The sequence below is a fragment of the Lissotriton helveticus genome, chromosome 10, assembly GCF_964261635.1.
Source record: "Lissotriton helveticus chromosome 10, aLisHel1.1, whole genome shotgun sequence".
NCBI classification, from domain to species: domain Eukaryota; kingdom Metazoa; phylum Chordata; class Amphibia; order Caudata; family Salamandridae; genus Lissotriton; species Lissotriton helveticus.
The window spans coordinates 1,106,175,150-1,106,201,261 of record NC_136071.1 but is presented as its reverse complement, the minus strand read 5'-3'; the positions used below and the strand labels follow the sequence as shown (position 1 = coordinate 1,106,201,261).

General features: G+C 47.7%; 1 protein-coding gene across 2 annotated transcripts in view; it reads left to right on the top strand.

Annotated features, from left to right (window-relative positions):
* DNAJC13 (DnaJ heat shock protein family (Hsp40) member C13) overlaps positions 1-26,112 on the top strand; it is a 1,517,524-nt gene that overhangs the window by 1,378,985 nt on the left and 112,427 nt on the right. For both annotated transcript variants that reach the window (XM_078663869.1, XM_078663868.1), the window contains 3 exons: positions 5,195-5,374; positions 12,002-12,142; positions 18,937-19,080. In XM_078663869.1, coding sequence (XP_078519995.1) covers positions 5,195-5,374; positions 12,002-12,142; positions 18,937-19,080 — 465 coding nt within the window. The remainder of the gene's footprint in view (positions 1-5,194; positions 5,375-12,001; positions 12,143-18,936; positions 19,081-26,112) is intronic.

Below are 26,112 nucleotides of genomic sequence, written 5' to 3'. Positions count from 1 at the left end.
AGTACTTTTAGTCATTATTTATCACTGTATGTATTTTATGCATTTTAGGTATCTTATGGCTTAGAAACCGTATCATGCTTTTACAGTACTATTTTATAATTAGGGCTCCCGGTTTTATGGTATTTATATTTTCGACATTTCCGTCTTTATTTATACATATTTATTTTTTGCTAATTTTTTCTGTATCTATCCATTTTTATTTTGTGTTTTCTGTATAAATGAAGCTTCAATGGGTATTTTCCACATTTATTTTACTGATAAATGTATACTCTCATTTGTATGCCCTAAAGGTTTCAGCAGTATACAGTGCAATAGCGCTATCTGAAAACACTTGCATTGTAGAATAGCATAATTAACTGTAGATCTGCACTTAATTGGGAAATCTATGGTCTTTTTTTCATGTCTCCTACCTCTCAATCTGTACCCCTACTGACCTGGCACTCATGATTGATAGTAGAAAAAGTCATCCAAAGAAGACCTATTTTCCCTATTTTTCTGTATTTAAAAATAAATACAGACCGGAAAATAAATTGTTTCTGTCTGTATTTATCTGTAAAAATCCGTAAAAACGGAAAACTGGGAGCCCTATTTATAATACTCTTAGTATTGTGTGCTCTGTACTTTACAGCCAGTATTACGATTGCAGCAGTTCATTTCTTATGCTTGAGAAAGAAGACTGTTCAATAAATACCCTTTTATTGAAACCGCCCGTCTCTATTTCTCTGCACCTCTGGTGAAAAGAAGCATGCACGATTGACTGAGTGAAATAACTATCTATTGTTTCCGCGACTCTAGAGATATATTTCTTATTCTTGGGGAACAAAGTTGTCATGTTTTAAGCGGTTGTCAGAAACTAATCCCTTCTTGTTTATTCAAGAAAGTTTCTAGTGACCTCTAAGCTAGCTGGCACACACACAATTAAGTTTAGTATATTCGGTAGAGACCTAGTCGACCTCAGCCCTACGTCTAATCTACAGGATATATTATTCCAATGCGCAGAGCCTATTGGGGATATAGGAACCACACTACAGTTCCACAGAAACTGCGGTTAGTCATCTTTGAGGTCCAGACGGACCATCCAATCGAGGGGGCGCAGGACATCCCAGAGGAGATGAATCCCCTCCATCTTGAAATGGCGGTACACCAGCCATAGGTTGAATTCGCTTGGGTTGATCACCGGCCTCTTTCCGCCATCGGTCTTGTCAACCAAAAATATGTTGATCAAGAAACCGCTGGGGTGCTGGGAAGTAAGGGCGATAGCGCCTTTCCTGAGAAGAGAACAGACTTCTTCGTCTACTAAGCGAGAATCCTGTACTGAAAACTGAATGGGTCGTGGGGGAAACTCCTGCACTGGGGTCCCCTCGTACTCTATGTGAAAACCCCTCACTGTTTGCAGAACCCAAGCATCTCGTTTTATGGTCAACCACACCTAAAAACATCCCGCCAACCGCCCTCTATTTCTTGAGGGGAAGAAGGGAGAAAGCTCACCTGGGCTAGACGTGGTGGTGCCTCCACGGTATCCTCTGTCTTTACCCCTTTTTTTCTACGGGTAGGGTAAAAGTTGCCAATCCTGGCCTAGTCTTGATATTGGCCGGAGGCACCGGCGGCGTTCGGTCGAAACAGCACAATTGGCATTGCCCATAAAGATGATCACTCTCTGAGCCCAGCCTGACAAGGTCTCGGGTAAAATAATGGACCCCGACTCCGCCATGTCCAAAATTTTTGTCATTGGACCCAGGGCGTCCAGGAGCTTATCCTGGCAGGCCCTCCAGGATCTATCTATCCCCTTTTTGGGATCCCTTATGAACTTTTGGAGGAAAGTACCTATACGGGGTCAATCTCGGGTGTAAGGGCTACCTTACCGTCCAAGGAGGGGCGGGGACACTCTGCCCTCAGACAATTACGTGCCTCTTTCTCAAGGGGACGTCGAATGTGGGCGGCCACATATGCCGCAACCTTATCGCCAGGTGTCCACTAAGAGGACCTTGGGTGAATAATGTCATTCGGATCCAACATATCCGAAGTGCTTGGAGGATCCTGAGATGTACCAGGGAGGGACTGCGGAGCTGGATCCGCTGGAGGGGAAACCTGATCAGGCAGCAGGACTGGCGTCGGGGCCGGGGAAACCCCAGGAAGAGGTGCTGGACGACTGGCGGGGAAAGCCTGCCTAAGGCGATCAAATGCATCGCTATCTACCCCTGCCTCATGGGCACGTTTAGGTGGCGCGGAACCCACAGGAATCTGGGAAGAACTGGTGGACGGGGCCTGCGGCAAAGAGGCCAGCTGCTGGAACAGTTGGGCAAAAGCCTGTTGAATCTGGCGGGAAAGCCTGTCTTCTAGCGCAGGGACATGGCTTGATCCACAGCTTTATAGATGGAAATATCTACCGCCTCATAAAAGGTGTCTCTCCTGGGCACATCCGCGAGGGGGTCCTCCTCCTCTTGGTAGTCATCAAAATAGTCCATGATGGGAGGCCTCCGAACTTACAACAGGTAGCTCCCACTGGGCCACAACACAGAGGCCTTGAAAGGCTGGGTATCAACCTGAACTTTACAGAGCGGTAAACCGCCGTTTATCGGGCAACAGCCCAAAAGAACAGAGTAATGGCAATCACTTTTTTTACACCAAGTCTCTTAAATCAGGGGTAAAGTGGTCTGGGCTATGTCCCTTGCGCAAGCGCCAAGCTGTACAGGACATCAATGAGGCGTTCTCCCCCCGCAGTGGTACCTACTCTTCCCTCGTCAGGTTTATGACTGGGCTTGGGGAAAGATCATAGCAGAATAAAGGAGCCGCGAGCGGATTATCTAATTATTACCGCTTTGCCGCTCTACAACCGTACGGCGTTCTGCCTCAGACCAGGGGCCCACCGCGACACTGGCGCGACGTTTGAAAACTCCCTGAAGGGAGTTTCAACGTGGTGCCGCACCAAGGTCTCCGCGCCCTCTAGTGGCGGGAGGACCAGGCCCGCACCAAGCCGCGTAGGTACAGCCGCGACCGTACCCGCGACTCGCAGCGCAGCCCCTTCTGCGGGAGACAATGAGACACGCGAGACAGTAAAGCAAAAATATATATCAGGCACAACGGCGCTCCAAAGCGGAAAAACAACAATAGCGCTACTGACAAAAACACCTCAATAGGTAGCGATGTCAATAGCTGACAAAACCAAAATCACTGTAATACAGAAGGAACAGGACAACTCTAAATCAGAGCAATAGCAAATAAGCAGAGCAGTATCAAGCGCATACTTAAACATGTCCATTCAGAAAAAACTATCTATAGTAAACAGCACTACACAGTTAAGAAGCTGAATAGTACTCATCTTGCTGCGTAGCAGCGAAGAAAGAGGAGGAGAGAACACTGTAGATGGACTGTGTTGGGCTCCCTTGGACCCTGATTAAACACTGGTTTTGTGACTCGTGATTGGCTGTTGCCATGTACTTTTTCTTGTTTCTACTACACTTTCCCTTTGGTTCATGGGAAGTGTCGTTTTGTTGTAGACTTTGCTGCTATGCAATAAGGCGGAGAAAGAAGGCATAATCCTCGCCTCCAGTCCTGACATAGAATCTGTGACTAGAAGTCAGATGAACAAGTTTACTAGTCTTCGGTGACACCTTATCTTGTAGAGATTCTATTTAGCTGCACATTCTTTACCGCCACACCCAATCTCCCCTTTCTGTTTACCGATCTTCCTACATAAAAAGGTCACTGTCCAGTTGTAGTTTCTGCACACAAGCCAGTCGGCCTTCTGACGTGACTCCGTGCTTCTGGTGCGCTAAGAGTCACATAAAGAAACTGATGTCCGTGCACTGGGTGGCGCCTGTATAGGCATTGTGCCTGTCACATCCAGTGGACCGACTCCATCTACTGGCACAGAGGTACTGCTCAAGATTTTCCAGATCCAGTCTGACTCCTGGGAAATATTCTAAGCTAAGGAATCTGTGGCAAGATAGAGCCTCTACCAGCTAAGGCATTACCGAAGGTTAGCAACATGTTCGTTCAGAGCGTGAAGTGCTGTAAATTCACAATCTCTCACCCTCTTCTCCGTAAGCTTGTACTTGTGTAAGATCTAGTCCTTTGTTAACTAACTTCCTTTCGCAAAACACAGGTGCACCGTACTGAGTTTACGAACCACTCCCTACTACTCGCACACGCAGTGCGAAATACAATCTAACATGCAGCATGTGCCTGTCCGCACTGCCAACTAAGAGAGAGGTCACTCTGGACCTCCTGATTCAAAATAATTTCCTCGAAGAAAAAAAACTCGCAAACATCCTAACCCAAAACTAGATGGCAAGATAATGCAGAGCATATGAATCTACAGCACTACACTCTAAGAACAAATGGTTACAGGGTAAGTAAAATTTTTCTTCTGGTGGATTCCTCACCACCATTCCTCCTCTCCTGATGAGCCAATACTGTATGTAATGAGATCTCACAGTATGCATGTTGTGTATTGCTATTGTTGTGGTCTTTGATGCTGTGTTAGTTTCTCTCACCTACATTGCTGGGGTGCGAAAAAGGTATCAGGGACTAACATCAGTGTCTAGGATTATGCCAGTGAGATCATGCCCAGTGAATTGGAGGTATGGCTGGAGGCACATGGTGCCACATGGTAGAGATGGAGAGCTAGTATGGAGAGAATAGCATTTCTGGACCAGTCTGACACATGGAGATCTATTTCTTAAGGTGAGAAATTTCCATGAAGATTATGTATCCAACTGAGATAGCATTATCATAGGTAAGTACATTTTATTTTTGGTTTAAAAGTGTTATTATGAGCAAATGCTAAGTAACTTGTTTGAGTGTTTTAAAAAAGAAGATGCAAGAAGACTTTAGTAGTAGCATTGTTTTTAATAAATAATCTTGGCTGCAAAATTGTCATGTCTTTCTTAACTCCACATTGGGAAATCCTCAGGAAAGATTCCTAGTCTCCATTTTAGAGAGGTTTTTTCATTATTATTTTTTTCTTTTACTCATTCGTTATATATGGGGACATTAGCAGCACATTGGGTGTTTTGTGCTGCCTCTTTTTTTTGCAAAGTTTTTAAGCTCTGTCTTGCATAATAATTTAAATGTCATAACAAAATGCCACTGTCATACAGATGACAATACGTAATTTGTAATATGTAATTTGATGCAAAGTTATTCTTGAGGCAAAGATGTGTACAGTTAAACAGTTAATTTGTCTTTACAGGGGGAAACCTTGGAAACTGTAACAACAGCAACAGTTTGTCTTTTTAGCACTCAGCCTCAGCTATCGGATCAAGTCCCCCCACTGGGACACCTTCCCAAGATCCTCCAGGCTCTGAGCCACAAGAACAATGCCATTCCTAAAAGTGCTATTCGTGTCATACACATACTTTCAGATAATGAGGTATTGTACCCAATTATATCAGTTACTTTTCAAATTTATTTTGATTAAATGAACTTGTTTACAATTTACAATTTTTTTTAGTTGCCCAAAAATATTGGTTGGATTGAGAAGAGTAGAAAGTATGTTACTTTCTGAATGTTATTTTGGCATGTTCTTCCAACAGTTAACTACCTTATTGATTTACCTCTCAGTTGAATTGCTTTTTCTTTATAATTTATTTTTTGAATTCACCAACTGTCAGGCAAGCAAAGCACAGTTGGCAAACTCCTGTAAAAGCAGCATCTGAAAGAAACAGGTTAGTATTAGATTCCTTACCTTAGAATATCCCCAGGCGTCAGTCTGGATCCGGAAACTTTTGCGTAGCAGTACCCCTGCGCGTCGGCAGACGTCGTCTGCAGGCGTCCCCTGCGGCTCCGTCGTCGGCGTCGTGCGCCGTGATGACGTCGCTGGAGTATATAGACGCCGCCTCCGCGCGCTGACGTCAGTTCTTCTTTTTTCCGCGCCAGTTAGCGCAGATCCGAGAAGTGCAGTACTCCGGTCTTTTGACCAAAGTTTTTTGGTGAATCTTTGATTCTTGTTACGGTGCCGGTAGGATGCCCGGTTTTAAGAACGGTGACGGCTGTGACCGCACGATGTCGGTCACGGATCATCACCGACTCTGCCTCCGGTGTCTAGGCCCCAAACACGCCGTGGACGACTGTGTCGATTGCCGGGCCCTGACGAGTAAAGCTAGGCGGGAGCGGTCCCGCAAGCTACTCGAACTGCGGGTGTCGGCCCCACGTCGAGAGCGGTCCCGGTCCGGCCGGAGGTCGAGGGAGCGGTCGCGGAGCCATCACGAGCGCTCCGGAAGTAGTCACCATTCCTCCGGTTGCTCAGGTAGGAAACACAAGAAGTTGGGGCGTCGTCATCGTACCCCCGACTCCCCCCGATGCTCGCGCGATGCGGCCGGGGGTTCGGGTGGCCCCACCCCCGCGGCTCCGCGTGAGTCGCCGGCGCGGCCTGCTCCATACCCTACGGTCCCTGGGCAAGGCACGTCGCGTGAGGAGATAGAGGAGTTCCTCATGGCCATGAGGGCACTGTCTCCTCCGACGGGGCCTACGGCGCCTTCGGGCCCTGAGCTCCCGTCCGGGGGTCCTAGCGGTTCCGGTGCCCCTGCCTCGACGCCGTCGGGTGCTCCGGCTCCGACGCCGGCTCCGGCCCCGGCGCCACTGGGACCCTCGGGGTCGACGCCGACTGGTCTACCGGCCTCTCCGGTGCCGATTCCATCGGGGTTGCCCCCAACGCCGCCCCCGCGCGGCGCCGGTGCTCCGGCTCCGGGCGGCGCCGTCCCCATTACCTCTCCGACTCCGGACGCGTGGGCCCCGAGGAGCCGGTCTACATTGTTGACTCCGAATATGGGGAAGATGTAGAATACGGAGAGGGTTGGGAGGGGTCTGAGGACCCTCTGTCACGCGAGTGTCAGTACGACGTGGACTGGACAGGTGATTTGGGTGACGCCAGTGGTCTGGACGACTCTCCTAACCCTGGTTTTGTCTCGCCTCCTACTGTGGCCTCGGAGGCTGGGGCTGCTTATTCAGTGGTGTTGATGAGGGCTGCCAAGGCCTTACACCTTGAGCTCCCCGTCGCGGTCGTGAGGCCTAACATCCTCACTGAGGTCTTCAAACCGCAGTCATGCCCACAGGAGCCTCTGCTGCCGTTCAACGAAGCCTTGGCAGACGTTCTTTTGGGCACGTGGTCCAGGCCCGCTTCAGGTTCGCCTGTTGATAGGAACGTGGCCAGACGCCACCGTCCGTGTCCGGACGACCCCAAGTTCCTGTTCACCCATCCCACCCCTGAGAGTCTGGTGATCCAGGCCTCGACTTCCCAGACCGCATTCCCGTCGGCCCTGCCCGACCGGGAATCCAAGAGGTACGACCAGTATGGAAAAAAGGTCTTCTCGTCCCTGAGTTTGGGACTGGGGTCTTGCAACACCGCATGCCTCTTGGACCGCTACACCCACTCTGTGGGATACGGTCGCGGAGTTGCTGCCAGAATGCCCGCAGGAGGTACGGGTAAAGCTCGGCAAGGCTATGATTGAAGGCCGAGATGCAGCAAGATACTCCATCAGGTGTGGTCTTGATACGACCGACTCGCTGGGCAGAGCGATGTCCACGACGGTGGCGATTCGTCGCCACGCCTGGCTGAGATCCGCCAACTTTTCGGCAGATGTCCAAAATACCTTGATGGACATGCCGTTCGATGGCAGTCGCCTGTTTGGCGACAAGGCGGACCACGCGCTGGAGCGCTTCAAGGACTCCAGGGTCACGGCCAAGTCCTTGGGTCTCTCGACCCAGCGCCAGCAAACGGGTTCGTTTCGCTCCTTTCGTGGCCAAGGAAGGGGCGGTCCCACACGTGCTGCCAGCCACGCGCCGCAGAACACTTCTCAACGCGGTGGCAACCGTGGAGGCCGCCGTGGAGGCGGTCGGGGACAACGGCGAGGTCAGACCACACCTCCCCCCGCAGCATCAGCCTCCAAATCCTCCTAGTCCGTGCTTTCAGGCCCATGTGACGCCAGTGGGTGGCAGGGTTCGCCATCACCACTCCCGCTGGCGCACTATCACATCGGACAGGTGGGTGCTGCAGCTCGTCCGAAGGGGCTACTCCCTCCCCTTCGAGACCACTCCTCCAGCCATGCCACCGCAGAACCACCGTGTGTTGGGGGACCACTTGACACTTCTGCAGGAGGAAGTTACGGCCCTCTTGGCCAAGGGGGCCATCGAGCGCGTTCCTGGGCCAGAAGTAGGGTGTGGTTGCTATTCCCACTACTTTCTGGTACCCAAGAAGGACAAGGGGGGGCCTACGTCCTACCTTGGATCTACGGAACGTCAACGGCTTCCTCCGGAAGGAGAAGTTCAAGATGTTGACTTTGGCTCAGGTCTTGGCTGCTCTAGACCCACAAGACTGGATGGTGGCGTTGGACTTGCAGGATGCGTATTTTCACATCCCCGTCCTGCCGCCCACCGGCGTTACCTACGGTTCACGGTAGGCCACGAGCACTTTCAGTTTATCGTGCTCCCATTCGGCCTTACCAGTGCCCCACGGGTGTTCACGAAAGTGATGGCGGTGGTCGCAGCTCATCTGCGCCGGTTAGGGGTTTCAGTCTTCCCCTACCTCGACGACTGGTTGTTGAAGGCGGGCTCGCCCCAGACAGTCGTCCACCACCTTCAGATGACGGCAGACCTCCTGCACGAGCTGGGGTTTTCCATCAATGTGCCGAAATCACACCTGTGTCCCTCTCAAAAGCTCCTTTTCATCGGAGCGGTTCTCGACTCGGCGCAGTTTCGGGTTTATCCTCCGGAACGGCGGGTCCGGGATATACAGGCCTTGATTCCCATCTTTCAGCCGTTATCCCGGGTTTCGGTCAGGTTGACGCTGCGGCTGCTGGGGCTGATGGCTTCCTGCATCCTTCTGGTGCATCACGCCCGGTGGCGGATGCGGGCTCTGCAGTGGGACCTGAAGTTTCAGTGGGCCCAGCATCAAGGCAACCTATCCGACCATGTCCTGATCTCGGAGGGCACTGCGAGACAGTTGCAGTGGTGGCTTACAGACCGCGATTGGGTCAGAGGCAGATCTCTCTCCCTTCCCCAACCGGAGCACGTAGTTGTGACGGACGCGTCCCTCCAGGGCTGGGGAGGCCACTTGGGAGAGGCGGAGATCAGAGGCATCTGGTCTCCGGCGGAGTCCCGGCTCCATATCAACATGTTGGAGCTGCGGGCGATTCGCCTAGCACTGAAGGCATTCCTCCCCTTTGTCAACGGGAGTGTAGTGCAGGTGTTCACGGACAACACCACCGCCATGTGGTACCGCAACAAGCAGGGCGGAGTGGGGTCGTGGACCCTTTGCCAGGAGGCGCTGCGTCTCTGGCAATGGCTGGAACGTCAGAGCGTGACTCTGACGGTTCAACACCTGGCAGGTTCTCTGAACGCCAGGGCGGACGAACTCAGCCGTCGGTGCTCGGTGGATCACGAATGGCGTCTGAACTCGGACGTGGCGAGAGGCCTCTTTCTGCAATGGGGAGAGCCTTTGTTAGATCTATTTGCCACAGAAGAGAACGCGCAATGTCATCAGTTCTGCGCGTTGGAGTTTCCAAGACGGCACTCGCACGGCGACGCATTTCGGCGCGAGTGGAGCTGCGGTCTGTTGTACGCCTTTCCGCCTATACCACTTCTGCCCAGAGTGCTGAAGAAGATCAGGCGCGACCGGGCCCAAGTTATCCTTGTGGCTCCGGACTGGGCTCGAAGGTACTGGTATCCCGAGCTACTCAGCATGTCAGTCGGTACCTCGATCCGCCTGCCCCTTCAGGAGGACCTTCTGTCGCAGCAGCAGGGGACGGTCCTCCACCCGAACCTGTCCAGTCTCCACCTCCATGCGTGGAGATTGAGCGGCGACAGTTGAGGCCATTTGACTTGCCTCCTGAAGTTTGTGATGTGATTCTGGCAGCCAGGCGTCCCTCCACAAAGTCGGTATACGCCTGCCGGTGGAACAGATTTGTGGCATGGTGCACAGCAAAGGCTGTGAACCCTCTTTCTGCCCCTCTTTCCGAGGTTCTCCTCTTTCTTCTCTCTCTTGCCCAGCAGGGCTCTGCTCTGGGCACTATCAAGGGCTACCTTTCTGCCCTTTCGGCCTTTCTAAGGCTGCCTGATCAACCTTCTTTGTTCAAGTCCCCTATTGTAGCGAGATTCTTGAAGGGCATCATGCACATGTATCCACCTGTTCCGTTCGTGATGCCTCAGTGGGACTTGAACCTGGTTCTGACTTTCTTGATGTGCGCTCCCTTTGAGCCACTTCATTCCTGTCCTCTCCGTCTCCTGACTTTAAAGACTGCCTTCCTGGTTGCCATCACCTCTGCCAGGAGAGTGAGTGAGCTCCAGGATCTTTCTGTCAAACCTCCTTTCATGTCCATTCATCCAGACAAGGTGGTTCTGAGAACTAGACCTTCTTTCCTGCCCAAAGTAGTTTCTGCTTTTCACATCGGGCAGTCCATCACCTTACCCTCCTTCTTCCCGCCTCCGCATCCTTCAAAGGATGAAGAGCGGCTCCATCGTCTGGTCCCAAAACGTGCGCTTTCATTTTATATGGATCGCACACGCCAGTTCCGGGTGGATGACCAACTGATTGTTGGCTACGTGGGTGCGAAGAAAGGAAGAGCGGTGCATAAACGAACCATCTCTGGGTGGGTCGTCCTGTGCATCAAAGCGTGCTACTCTTTGGCTCGGAAGGAGCCTCCTGTTGGGCTGAGAGCCCATTCCACTCGGGCCACGGCGGCTACTACTGCCCTGTGCCGGGGAGTCCCCTTGCAGGACATTTGTCAGGCAGCTACGTGGGCCTCGCTGCACACGTTTGCAAGGCACTACTGCCTGGACAGTCAAGTCCGGAGGGATGGCTTTTTTGGCCGTTCTGTCCTCCAGGACTTTCTGGTGTAAGCTGTATTGGTTCGCAGACCCACCACCGGCGTTGGTATTGCTGGGGTATCTATTCTAAGGTAAGGAATCTAATACTAACCTGTTTCTTTCAGATGAACAAGTTACTTACCTTCGGTAACGATATATCTGTAAGAAACAGTAGTTAGTATTAGATTCCTTACCGCCCCGCCCATCCTCCCCGTTCTGCGAACTGATACATAGGGTTAAGGTCATCCCCTTCAGGGCCCTAGTTTCGCATGGCACCAGTGTTGGTTCTTCCATGGCTCTGCGTGTTCTGGCGCGGAAAAGCTGTGTGCAAAGAACTGACGTCAGCGCGCGGAGGCGGCGTCTATATACTCCAGCGACATCATCACGGCGCACGACGCCGACGACGGATGCGGAGCCGCAGGGGACGCCTGCAGACGACGCCTGCCGACGCGCAGGGGTACTGCTACGCAAAAGTTTCCGGATCCAGACTGACGCCTGGGGATATTCTAAGGTAAGGAATCTAATACTAACTACTGTTTCTTACAGATATATCGTTACCGAAGGTAAGTAACTTGTTCAGTAAGTCACCAGTCTTTGAATACACAGTCATCCAGTTCCCAGTGTCCTTGTTAGGCAATCCTCCCTTTGTCCCATCTGACATCACTGAGGCGGAATGATGTCCTGAATAATGTCAGGAGTGAGCAGGCCTCTGCAAGTGAGAGTGCTTACTCTTCTTTGACGAGCCCAAACGGTCATTGATTATGTCCCAAAGTATCTTCTCTCACAGCTGAGGTCAGAGTGGACAGCGGAAGTCATGCAAACTGGTGGACAAGGCCAGGACGTTATCTTCTGTGGTTTTTTCAAAAACCATTTGCTCCTCTCCAGGCCTTCATGGAATAAAAGTATTTAAAATGTTTTGTTTGTTAGAGAAATGGGAAGAATTTCGTTTTTTTTGTTACTGTGGGAACAACCTATTCATACGTACTTTTCATTTTTGAACTTTATATTCTCACTTGAAGCATTAACCAATCACCTTTCTAAAAAGGTATGTCTAGTATTGTTTGTAACATTACTTACTGTTCTCTGACAAGAATTTAGGACTTGATGTCTTATTTCACTCATTGGAGCTCTGATCGAATTGTAATTAGGCAACGGTGTGTTTGTAGTTTGACATTGTCACACTTTCTCTTGAATACAGTTGTGTGTCAGAGCAATGGCAGCACTGGAGACCATTGGACCGCTGATGACTGGAATGAAAAAGAGATCAGACACCATTGGTTTGGCTTGCGAAACACTGAATCGAATGTTTCAGAGGGAGCAAACCGAATTAGTGGCCCAAGTAAGCATATTTGTCGTTTTATTTTTAGAATTCCAAATACGTACCCTATGGGAAGTTCATAGGTCTTGGTGAAAGAAGAGGTAAAGAAAACGTATTTATAAGCACAGTTTATTTTCTATCTTTATTCTGTTTTTACTTAGCACCCCGTCTAGGTGCCAATGGTCCCACCAGACACACGCAGGGTAATTCCATAGACCCATGCCCCTCCTCCTTATCTACAGATCGAAAAACACTTTCAAAACTATATCTTGAGCAACACCCTGAAAATGAACTGTGCATGCAATTACGTGAATTTAGTCTGAGATCTATAACAATATTTTAATTAACTAGGAACCCTTAATAAGTCAAATACAGCAGTTTTACTTTTGAGTGGTTTTACTCTCGAGCCAACTGTATGAAAGAAATTAAGTCAAATGTTTCATACTAGTTTTCCTACATTTTGTTAAATATCTTTAATTTGAATATTATATGTACATCTTGAAGTTCATCCATTAGAAAGTATGTTATTGTTCTGATTGATATTTCTATTTCAAATGTTTTTATTGAGAACATTAATTGTAACAAAAGTGCGAGAATGCATCATATGTTTCAGACAAATAGAGATTTTGAAGGAATGGAGTTTTTTATTTTTTATTGTCCTCATTTAACCACAATATGCTCTAAATTCAAGAAGGGGGTACTCTGACCATCTCAAGTATCCGAAGGACGTTTTTACAGGTCTGGTCGCTCCACAAGGGAGAGGAGGATACCACGTATCTCCTGAACCACACCTTTGGTTTCTTATATGTCATCCAACCCCTGATCTTGCTTCATCTGTTAGACCATTATAATCCTTTTTTTCAAGGATAGTAACTGCCCCATCAAGGGGTTCTATCTAGAGCATATTCTTAATCATTGGACCAAGAAATCAAAATGTCAAAAGGTGGAAAACAATAAAAATACCATAAACCTACAAAAGATAGAGACGAAAGACCTATCAAGCACGTGTCTAAAACCTTATATGTTAGGGAAGCCTGCCTCCACCCACTTATCCCATATTTCCCAGTATTTATTATGTTTTCCAGATTGAGCAGATACCCTCTGGATGGAATGAATCCATTCTTCTTCGTAGGGGAGCAGGGCAAAATCCATTTAATACAGAGCTCCCTGCGAGCTAACAATATCAGAGTGAAGAAGAGAGGTTTCTGTCTTTTTGTTAGAAGACGGCCGTCAAGCTCCCTTGGTAATACCCCAAAAATTATAGACAAAGTTGTTAATTTTATTTCCAGCCCCATAATATCTGAGATGGTCTTACCCACTTTCTTCCAGTAAGAGTGTATTACCGGGCAGCTACAGAACAAATGGACCTCGTTTACCTTAGCTTTTCCACATTTAGGGCACTTATTTCCCAGTATTTATTATGTTTGCCAGATTGAGCAGATACCCTCTGGATGGAATGAATCCATTCTTCTTCGTAGGGGAGCAGGGCAAAATCCATTTAATACAGAGCTCCCTGCGAGCTAACAATATCAGAGTGAAGAAGAGAGGTTTCTGTCTTTTTGTTAGAAGACGGCCGTCAAGCTCCCTTGGTAATACCCCAAAAATTATAGACAAAGTTGTTAATTTTATTTCCAGCCCCATAATATCTGAGATGGTCTTACCCACTTTCTTCCAGTAAGAGTGTATTACCGGGCAGCTACAGAACAAATGGACCTCGTTTGCCTTAGCTTTTCCACATTTAGGGCACTTCTTAATCTCCTGGTTCCCCATTTTCGATAATTTCTGAGGTGTCCAGTAGGCTCTGTGTACGGTAAAAAGGTGGTTCTTCTTTAAAGGTGCAGCATTTACATATGACCATAAAGAAGACATAGAAACCTGCCCTATATTTTCGAGGTCTTTGTGTAAATGAAGCCGGCATCTCTTCTCCGTTCTGGACAAGTAGCCAATACCACTCTGACACTTCTTTTTGTTTTTGGTTGACGGGAGCATATCTTTAATGCCAAATTAGAGTTCCTTTTTAGCTCTTTACCTATAGATTTTGTCCAGCTGAACAATTGATAATATTTTAACTTCGAGACCGAGTTACCACATAACCCCGAAAGGTGAGGCCAGAAGATAAGTTCTGCGTCAAAAAGCAGTTGTCCCCATGTGATGATACCACAGCTTCGAAGGGGAACCGCAAGGGCATCTTCCCAACACAGCGGCGTACCTGGGGAATCCCAAACTGGAGCGATGTCATTAAAGTACGGGGTTTTTAGAAGGTGTCTCACCTGAGACCAGAGCTTTATAGCTGATGACAAAATCTTCAATTTTACCTTTTTAAAAAATTTTGGGTGGCCAAATTTTAAAAGGTAGCTCCCTGCTTGTTCAGTAAAATCGGTTCTAAGAGCTTTATATAGTGGTGAAAAAGTTTAACTCTCCATCATTAGTTGATGACATTTTTTTAAATGAAAGGCACAAAAATACAGATATAATTCAGGGGTTGCTATGCCTCCATATTCTTTTTTCTTTCGGACTTTCTTTAAAGCTATTCTTGGCTTTTTGATTCCCCACATGAAGCTTGAAAAGAGCACCTGCACTTTCTTAAACCAAATTTTTGGGAAATCTAAGGGGTTGGTATTAAACAAAAACATGTGTATTGGCAAGATTGAACGAATGGAGTTACTGCTGAAAGGAAATGTCTCTTTGTCTGGTCACTGTAGGAAGCTGATTTTGCATGTAGTGTACCAAAATGATGTACACTATGTAGAATGTCCAGACAAATATCACTGATTTACAGCACTTAGCACTTAAATTAATAATCCCAAATGCTCTCTTTGTGGTAGTGTGGGTGAGCAGTTTAGGCTTATTAGAGGGTAGTGTTAAACATTTGTTGTACGCACAGAGTCAATAATGAGACACGCATTCAAGAAGAAACTCGAGACCAATTTAGAAAAATTACACATTTTTATATCATTTTTGACACCAGATTATCGGAATCAGGTAAGTACTTTAGACGTTCTCCATTTTTACAATAGAAACAGTAGAAAATGACTGCGGTCAGATTTAAGGCATGAGTCTTGAACGCGTAAATGTTATCCTATGGGAGAAACACTAGCAGGACTGTTTTTCTGGACTTAAGGTAAGTAGGGGCCAAGGTCCCAGAAAGCACCAACAGTTCAGGTTTACCTGCCCTGGGGTGTCTGGGTGCAGAGGTTCTGTCTGAGAGTGTAGCCTCGAAAGCTACCTGCTAAAGTCAATGAGAAAAGTACCTGTAAGAAAAAGGCTGCAAGTAGAGACCAGTCTGGCAGAACACAAGGATGGGTGCTTGGCTCTTCAGGGTCTCAGGTGCACAGAGACACTGTCACTTTACTTAAGCCCGGGCTGGGGAGCTCGGGTACAGAGTTCTTTTGTTGGGCCGGTTGTTGAGTTAGAGACTCTCATGGTTCTTGGCGTACCTGCAGAAGAGGGTAAAGAAGCACATTCGGGCCAATCTCCGTGTGCAGCTGGCCTCTCTCGAAGTCCCTCGATGTGCAAGTAAGTTTTGGCTGCAGTGGTTTTCCGACTGAACACAGTCAAGCCTTGGTGCTTGCAACTGGCTCCAGTACCTCCGGTATTAGTGCTGGCTGGATCCTGGGAGCCCTGGCGTCCCAAAACTTGGTGGGCTTGGGGGGGTAGACAGTATGCTGTACCAGATGCAGTTGGTGCCTGCTAGTGCAGGGAAGTTGCTCCTCCACTCCAAGGGAGATGTTGCTGGGTCAATAAAGTGCTGGGCAGACCTCCAAGGGTGTGGGGAGGATGTTCCATTTCTGGACGAGTCCGTGTCCGCGATTGTCAGGAGAGCAGCAGCCAGGCAGGGTTTTGTGCTACGTTAGGTGCTGGCCCACAGTTCTCACATTTTAGGCTCTACTTGGTCCTCCTTTTTCTTTCAGGCAGATGAAACCTGGTGTAAGGGGGCCTCCTAAATACTAATTTTAGGGGCATTAAGGGAAGTGAAGGGTAGTAGCCAATGGGCTACTTTTCCCTGGGGTCCTTACACCCCTATATGATCACTTCCTTTGGGGAGTGGGCATAACCCTGTCCCAGAGATCCTAATTCCACCAAAAACAAGATGGTGGAACCCTTCTTTCATGGAACACATCAGCTAGGCCACATTAGGGGTGTGACTAGCCTGGAGGTGCAACATGCCTACTGCATAGCTAATTTCCAGCCTGTCCGGTGCCAAATGGGCCGCAGGGAAGGGGGCGGCATCTTCCAGGTCTGGGGGAAGCCGGGCTGCATATCAAAGGTAGCAGGGGCTTTGAATCCCCTGACCTTGATATGCTAAATCACTAGCCATCCTGCTGGAGTAGGTGTGAACACTTTCCTTCGGCACAGACCTTATTTCTGGCCTTCGAGAGTGCTGACTCTCACCTTCAGAGGGTCATAAACTCGCTGTGGTGGCAGGCTGGACAATACCAGTCAGCCAGCGCACTAGATACTGATAGAATTTCTGGGGGCACCTATAAGTTGCTCTCTGGGTGCATGTCATAATAAATTTAGTACTGGAAACAGTACAGATTTATTAAGACAAGGTGTTGGATACAAAATACTATAGATTTCAGCAAAGACATCATGTAGCTGGGGAACTCGTAATGATCAGTGCCCAGTACATACCCTTGAAATGAAATGAATTCGTACTTGTATAGCACACTTATACCCGAAGGTGTCTTGGCGCTGTACGCATACCGCTGTGGAACCCTTCCAGGCTTTTCCCTGTGAAATACCCTCTCCTGGGCACTCCCAAGGTGAAGCCAGGCATCCCAGCGCTGTTGGGGCCGTTGTGGAGATTAAGCAAGCTGTTGCCCGGAGTTGCAGAGTGGGACCCATGATTAGAATAGGCACCGAGGCGAGAATTATCAGGTCCGAGGAAATTGAGCCCAAGACCCGCCGAGGCGGGAATTGAACCCTGTTCCCGGGCCAGACATCTGCATCAGGGTCTGCCGCTCTAACCATTGAGCCACACTTCTCCACTTAGATGGCTTCCCTGTTCTCTTGCAATATCTAGTAATAGAACTAGACATCACAAGGGCATATCTGCTTAAACAGATATGTCCTTACATAGAATAAAATGCATCCTGCCTTCGCGCTACAAGGCCTGTTGTAGGAGTGACTTGCTTATAGTGTATGGAATGGCTTTGATATGACCCAGTGAGTGTGCCATGTCGTGTTTTCACATGTGGTTTGCATCATGTCACGCAGTCTGCAATGGCAGCCTCCATGCAATTTATATGCGGGTCCCTTAGGGTGGCATATTAGATGCTGCAACCCTTAGGGACCCTCTTTAGTGCCCATGCCCTTAGTACCAGAGGTACCATGTTCTAGGGCCTCACATGGGTGCTAAAGTGTCTGCCAATTGTAACACAATTAGACCATTTTAACTTGTTTTTAGGGAAAGAGCTCTGGTACTGGGGTCTGTTAGCAGGGACCCAGTGCGCATCAGTCGAAAAACATCTATACTAGTGGCAAAAAATGGGGATGACCATGACAAAAAGGGGCACTTTGCAGTTATTTGCTTATTGCTAATATCTATTCACGAAACTAAGCTACTGAAGGCTTGCTGATGGATTATTCTCTCCACATTAAAGACTGGATTGAGCAAGATACCCTCTCAGAATGGATGTTCTTTTGTTTTGAGATATTACTCCAAAACCATTATTTTTAGTCACTTAAAGACATATGTAAATAATCAGAATAGCACTCCGCAGTGCAAATATAAGTCAGTCTGGTTCCACTGGATGAATTTAGTATTCTTTTTTTAATTAAAATATGCCATTCTGATTGTGACATTCTGTGTTGGACTATCTCTTCCACTTATATGGACCTTTATTAGGGTTGATCTAAGGGTCTGATACTAATCCTCGATTTGAACTTTTATGGCAACATTGTTAATTGTAGGTTTCCTCTATAAAGTGATAACTGTTGGCCGGATTATGCATCGCACTACTGCAGTACACCTATTAAACAAGATGTGGATTTTATGTGGTTGAATAAAATAGGAACTTTTTTCATTTGGATAGCTCAGTTCTTGTTGTGCTCTTTTGTTTGATAACTGGAGTTTTGGTTCAGAATTTGTTCTTCCACATATAATTACATTTTGAACCACTGTTCATAGTTCTTTTTGGAGTAGTCACCACCCGCAAAGAGCCTGCCAAGATGCCAGTTGGCATTCTAAAGGGCTTCCTTCTAGTTATAGCTATTTAATTTTTTTTCCGTCTAACGGAAAAATGAAAGAAGTGTAGCTATTTAAGATTCCCTTGGTCTTAGTATGAATATTTAGGTATTGCCTCGTTTGTTGAAGTTTTTTTTGTACTTAAGCATTTTTCCAATGACCATTACATTTGCCAGAAAGACACTGTGGTCATTATGAAGGCTACTGTAGTCTTCCAAACAAGTTAAAGAAAAGGTACTAAAAAATGTGTCTCTTGTAATTCAGTCACACGAGGAATGATCTTTGAAATTTGTCTTCGATGGATATGAAATGTAATGTTCTTGATTTTAGTCATTGTCCCTTCTGAAAACTGACGTTAGCAAAATGGATCCTAGTCCCCTGTATCAGGATTTCCCATTATGAACCAGCACTGATCAAAGTTCTTAGAAACAGTTTGATTCACAAAATGTATAGTACATGTTTTGTGACTCTCACTTTTCTATGTAATGTGTTTTGAATATGAAAATGCATTGGACCTTTCCTCCCATGATCCAACTTCAACCACAAATGCATCTTTTTATGATACAGATAGGTACATCTATGGATGTCCGATCTGCATAATTAAAGCTGTTTCTTTCTTTTTTAGGCATTGAAGGTTGATTTGGTTCCATATTTGCTGAGATTGCTTGAAGGCCAAGGTTTGGAGAATCTGGACAGTCCTTCTTCCACCAAAGCACAGATTGTGAAAACATTGAAGTCTATGACTCGCAGCTTACAGTACGGTGAACAGGTGACTAGAGTTAATGGCCTCTTGTACACTTAGTCCTATGTCTGACTGATTAAAATGTTGCAGAGTACGTTTTTTAGAAGTCCTAGCCACTGAATTGGTTAACCATTTTACTTCGAACAGTCTTTCATCTCTAGGTTACTGTCTGGAATAGGACCTTGGTTTTCTGTCATCAAATTGTGTAACTGTCTGGTGCTTTGAAGCATTGACTTCATGGATTTGTATTTAATCCACTGTTCCAATTGATTTATAAGTGACCATTTCCCCATTTAGAGAGACGTCACATAGCATAAATTACCTCCCTTTCCAGAAAGCACTGTCCTGCACCTGCCTTTTCCTAGCTGTTAACACCAGTGCAGTTGACCTTTGTAAGGCTTTTGAGTGTGCTCTATTTGCTTTGGATGATAAAAATTCACTAGGTGTACCTTCACTGATATGAAGAGTCACGAATTGTAAGTGTCTTGGCTGGCTACCTTCATGGCTCCATTGTTTGCCCAAATTATTGACCCTTTAAAGACAACAATTTGTGTTCATCTTTACTTCAGAAGGAATCTGTACAAAACCAGCTGAGAGAAGGTGGTGTACCGGAACTAAGGCTTTGAGTTTTTGTTTTCCCAGTGGTTAAGAAGAAGCCTAGGGCCATATAAATAGACCTGTTACCATATTCTGCCTGAAGAAAACGTGCTGAACTTCCTCTATAGAAGTAGGCCACCATGGCCTGAAGGAAGAGAAAAGGGACCTATTGATTGATGCTTGCTTCGAGGCCAGTTGTGAAGAAAGGCTACTTAGAGCCACTAGGGTCTGCTTCAAGAGAGAATTATGAGTGTGAGGGAGATGCACAAATAATGTACTTACTGGTGAGCTTGGCCTTCGAATGGTTGGTGTGAGAGAACTGGGAGCAGGGGCTGTAAAAGGGCATTGTATACAGGCCCTATTCTGGGGGCTCAACTTTTAGAAGCCCACCTTAAGGCCTCTGGCGTTGGATGCTTTCCTCAACTCCTCTACAGTCATAGGCTTAATCACAAACTACTCTATTTCTTGGATGTACTCTACCTTTTATCATGCCCTGAAATCTGGCTCATCATCCACACTACTTTCCCACCAACATGAGGCGTTTTTCCTGAGTCCATTCATTGGTTACTTGGCTGCATCCATGTTGGTACGTTGGTTTATCATTAGTGTATAATTGTACATCTGGCCAATCTGCTCCTGCAGTCAGCAGGGAGGCTTAAAAACATCTGAAAGAAACACGTTAGTGATAGATTCCTTACCTTAGAATTACCCCTAGGCGTCAGACTGGATCCAGAAAGTTTTCGGCAGCAGTACCCCTGCGTGTCTAAAGGTGGCGTTGTGCGGCTCAGCGTCCTACATTGGCGTCGTCGTTGCAGAGATGACGTTGCGACAGCTACTTAGACGCCGCCTAGAACGCTGACGTCAGTTCATTCTTTTTCCGCGTAAGCAAGCGCAGATCCGGAAAGAGTGGTACCCCAGTCACTGCTTGACTGTGTTTTTTCATGGCTTTTTGTCTTTTTTTTTTTTAGTTGATCGATTCCTGGTGCAGTAGGGATGCCCGGCTTCAAGACCTACGGACCCGCACCGCGTGTGTCTTTACTACCTGGGGCGCGACCAAGACCCCAAGTTGTGCGCCGACTGCCAGGCCAATGCGCCGAAGACTTTGCGGGAGCAGTCCCGAAAGTTGCTAGAAGTCTGGCAGTCTGCTCCGCGCCGCTCAAGTTCCCGGTCTCGTGGGAGGTAGAGGGACCGGTTGTGGAGCCGCCACCACCATTCATCTAGATCGAAGTCTTCGCACTCGGGGTCAGGTAAGACGAAGCATTCCAGTAAGTCGAAGAAGCGCCATCATTCTCCGACTTCTGGACGTGCGTTTAACGCATTAATAGAAAGGGCAGCACACAATCATGATGTGGAAATGCATGCTGACCCAATTGAAGAAGACTTCCTATTTGACACTTTTTCCACTTCAGAAAAATCAGTCAAAACATTGCCAATGTTAAAGGTTGTCCTTAAACACGCAGGAGACATTTTCAAGGAAACCACAAGAGCAAGGGTTGTTAACCCCAGAATCGAAAGAAAATACAGGCCGGCACCTGTGGACCCTACATATATTAAGGGACAGCTGCCATTAGACTCTTTGGTGGTATCAAATGCTCGTAAGCGTGCCAACTCTCAAACCACTGGTAATGCTCCTCCTCCAGTCAAGGAGTCTAAGATATTAGAAGCTTCTGGAAAACAGGTGGCTGCTCAAGCAGCTAATATATGGAGAATTTCTAATACACAAGCGCTATTAGCCAGATATGATAGGGCTCATTATGACACACTAGACCAACTGCTACAACATTTGCCTGATGCCTACAAAGAGGGAGCAGAGACACTGATACAAGAGGGAAAACTCATATCTAACGCATCTATTAAATGTGCGCTAGATGCAGCAGACACCGCAGCCAGGGCCATCAATAAAAGTGTCATGCTCAGGAGACCTGCTTGGTTACTTATCTCTGGGTTCAAACCTGAAATTAAAACCACATTATTAAATCAGCCTGTAAACCCTGATTATTTATTTGGTCCTGATGTGGGCACAATATTAGAGAAGATTAAAAAGGACACTGATACAGCCAAGTCTATGGGTGCCTTGCAGTCACAACAGTTCAGAGGAGGCTCCTTTCGTCGCTCCGGTAACCGAGGAGCCGCACGAGGCCAGGCATCCCAGCAGACTCCATACAATAAAGGGAGCACGCAGACCACATATAATAAAAACAATAGAGGTGGATACCGTGGCAACAGCAACAAAGGCAGAGGACGAGGGAATAACAACACCAGATCCTCCGCCAATACTAAACAGTGACGCCTTGTCACTGCCCCCAGACCATGTAACACCGGTCGGGGGACGATTACAGCAGTTCCTGCCAGTCTGGGAAAGCATTACCACAGACAGGTGGGTGAGACAACTTATCCAGTTCATCTATTGTCTAGAGCTAACCTCCACTCCACCCATCATACCCCCAAGACACCGTCCTATGTCCGCAGAGCACACACACTTATTGCAGCAAGAAGTCATCAGCATGCTGCAAAAAGGGGCCATAGAACTCGTACCTGTACAGGAACAAGGTACAGGGGTATACTCGCTGTACTTCTTAATCCCCAAAAAGGACGGGTGTCTCAGGCCAAAACTGGACCTCAGGCCCCTAAACCAATACATATTGTCAGAACATTTTCACATGCTCACTCTACAGCAGGTTCTACCATTGCTCAGTCAGGGAGATTTCCTCGCAACACTAGACCTAAAAGACGCATATTTCCACATACCGATACATCCAGCACACAGGAAATATCTCAGGTTTACCATACAGAATCAGCACTACCAGTTCAAGGTCCTGCCTTTCGGGGTGACAACAGCCCCCAGGGTGTTTACCAAGTGCCTAGCGACAATAGCTGCGCACCTGCGGAGGAACCATATTCACGTCTACCCCTACCTGGACGACTGGCTTATCCAAGCAAAGTCAGCCCAGCAATGTGCCAGCCACATGTCCCGCACTATTCACCTCCTACACAGCCTTGGGTTCTCCTTAAACTACCCGAAGTCTCATCTTCAACCCGCCCACGTACAACAGTACCTGGGAGCAACAATAGACACTCTGGCAGCAAAGGCGCAGCCAAACTTGGCAAGAATCAACAGCATTCAATTACTGATTAAAAAATTCAGACCCCAAAACTCGCTCACAGCAAGGGTGTTTATGCAGTTGATAGGCATGATGGCCTCCTGCATCTTCATAGTCCCTCACGCGAGACTACACATGCGTCCGCTACAGGAGTGCTTAGCACAGCGGGGGAACCAGGCTCAAGGACAATTAACAGACGTAGCGTTGGTGACCGGTCGCGCATACAACTCTCTGCATTGGTGGAACCCACAAAACCTTTGCAGGGGACGACCGTTCCAAGAGCCTGTTCCACAAATAGTGCTGACGACGGACACATCTCTCCTGGGATGGGGAGCGCATGTCCTCCATTACACAGTGCTGGACAACACAGCAAAAGAGGATGCACATCAACCTGCTGGAACTGATGGCAATCTTCATGGCAATGAAGGCGTTCAAAGTACATTTGTGCAACAAAGTAGTGTTGATCCGCACGGACAACATGACTGCCATGTACTACATACAGAAGCAGGGAGGGACACACTCTCCACAGTTGTCACATCTAGCGCAAAGCATGTGGAAGTGGGCCATTCAGAGGAACATATTCCTCATGGCGGAACACCTCCCAGGCAGGGACAACCAGATGGCGGACCTGCTCAGCAGACACAGCCACCAGATGCACGAGTGGGAGATACATCCCTCAGTGCTACAACCGTACTTCCAGCGGTGGGGTCTCCCAGAGATAGACCTGTTCGCCACAAGAGAAAACGCAAAATGCCAAAGCTTCGCCGCCAGGTTTCCACACCCGCAGTCTCAGGGCAATGCGATATTGATGAACTGGTCAGGCATATTTGCGTACGCTTTTCCACCAGCCCCGCTCATACCACTAGTGGCACGCAAATTGACAACACTCAATGACCCTCATCCTAGTTGCTCCAACGTGGGCGAGGTAGCCGTAGTACACCACGTTCCTAGAACTTTCCGTGGTGCCTCATCAAAGGCTGCAATTAACACCCAGTCTTTTAACGCAGAGCCATGAAGACATTCAGCACCCAGATCCGCAACAGTTGAACCTTGCGATCTGGCTCCTGAAGTCATAGAGTTTGGTTACCTGAACTTGCCTCCTGACTGCATGAATATTATCAAGGAGGCAAGAAGACCTACAACCAGAGCATGCTATGCGGCAAAGTGGAAACGATTTGTCATCTATTGTAACAATAATGACGTAAATCCACTAGATGCATCAACTCAAAACATCATATGTTATCTGTTACATTTACACAGATGCAATCTAGCCTACAGTTCCATTCGTATACATTTAGCTTCGGTGGCAGCTTATCTTCAAAACAGACAGCACCTTTCACTCTTCAAAGTACCTGCTATTAAAGCTTTCATGGAGGGACTCAAACGAGTGATTCCTCCGAGACACCCACCTTCACCTGTCTGGAACCTGAACGTGGTTCTAACCAGACTAATGGGACCACCTTTTGAACCTCTACACTCGTGTGAAATACAATTCCTAACGTGGAAAGTGGCTTTTTTAGTGGCCTTACATCACTTAGAAGAGTTAGTGAGCTGCAAGCCCTAACTATTCAGGAGCCATTCATCCAAATTCACGCAAATAGGGTAGTGCTACGTACAAACCCTAAATTTATGCCAAAGGTGGTATCCCAGTTCCGCATCAATCAAACAATAGAACTGCCAGTGTTCTTCCCAGATTCAGTGGCAGAAAGAGCTCTACATACACTAGATGTCAAAAGAGCTCTCATGTACTATATAGACAGGACAAAACATTTCAGGAAAACCAAGCAACAGTTTTTTGCCTTTTCACCACAGCACAAAGGCAACCCCATTTCCAAATCAGGTATAGCCAGATGGATTGTTAAGTGCATACAAATTTGTTATCAGAAAGCAAAACGCACATTAACAGTTCCCCCAAGAGCGCATTCAACACGCAAGTTAGGGGCATCCATGGCTTTCCTAGGAAACATTCCTCTAGATGAAATATGTAGAGCAGCCACATGGTCTACCATACATACATTTACCAAACACTACTGTGTAGATGTACACTCCAAGCAGCTGTAGGACAGGCTGTTCTCAAGACTCTTTTTCAGACTGCTGCAGCTGGCACGGGCAACCACCGCTAAAGGGGAGACTGCTATCCATTCTATGCATAGATATGAATTCAGCAGCCCACATGCCTCGAACGGAATATGCTACTTACCAGTATGCATCTGTTCTTGGCATGTAGGGCTGCTGACATTCATATCGCCCGCCCTCCTCCCCGGTGCCTGTCGCAGCTGTAGCACTCAGAATTAATCTCTAGCATGGACATCACTTACTGTATCATACTCCATCTCTGCCACAATGGCGAAAAACAATCTGAGGATGGAGAGGATGCCCATGCGCACTGTAGTCCAGGGGAGGAGCCACCTATCTCGTGATACTTTGAAGACTCTTCCAGAACAACAATGTGCAATCATCCGGACCCAACACTAGGCGGCGATCTATGCATAGATATGAATGTCAGCAGCCCTACATGCCAAGAACAGATGCATACTGGTAAGTAGCATATTCCTTTCCCTCCTATTCCCTTCGTAATGCCACAGTGCCTGGTCCTCACATATTGTATGTGTGCTCCCTTTGAGCCTCTTCACAACTGTCCTCTTCATCTGTAAACTTTGAAGACTGCTTTCTGGTAACCATCTCCTCTGCTAGGAGAGTGAGTGAGCTCCAGGCTCTATCTGGCAAACCTCCTTTTCTGTCTGTGCAACTAGACAACGTGTGTGCTCAGAACAAGTCCATCCTTTCTGCCAAAGATTGTCGCTGCCTTTCACATCCGGCAGACCATCACTTTGCCCACCTTCTTTCCGCCTCCACATCATTCCAGAGAGGATGAGGGGTTCCACTGTCTGGTCCCAAAACGTGCGCTCTCATTTTACCTGAATCGCACACTACAGTTCCGGATGGATGACCAGCTCTTTGTTGGCCACGTTGGCGCCAAGAAAGGTTGGGCCGTACACAAGCGGACTATCTCCCGATGGATTGGCTTGTATATTAAAGCCTGTTATTCTCTGGCAAAAAAGGAGCCTCTGGTGGGGCTGTGTGCCCATTCCACCAGGGCGACAGCTGCAACTACAGCATTGGGACGTGGTGTCCCCTTACAAGACATCTGTCAGCCAGCTACGTGGGCCTCGTTGCACATTTTTACTAAGCACTTTTGCCTGGACAGCCAAGTCCGGAGAGACGCCTTCTTTGGCCGTTCTGTTCTTAAAACATTAAACCATTTATTTTTTGTACCATTGCCCTTGTCCTGATGAGGCCAAGAAGAACATCTAAGGCCGAAACTCGTCCGCGTCGACATTTATATAGGAGGAGTCTGTAG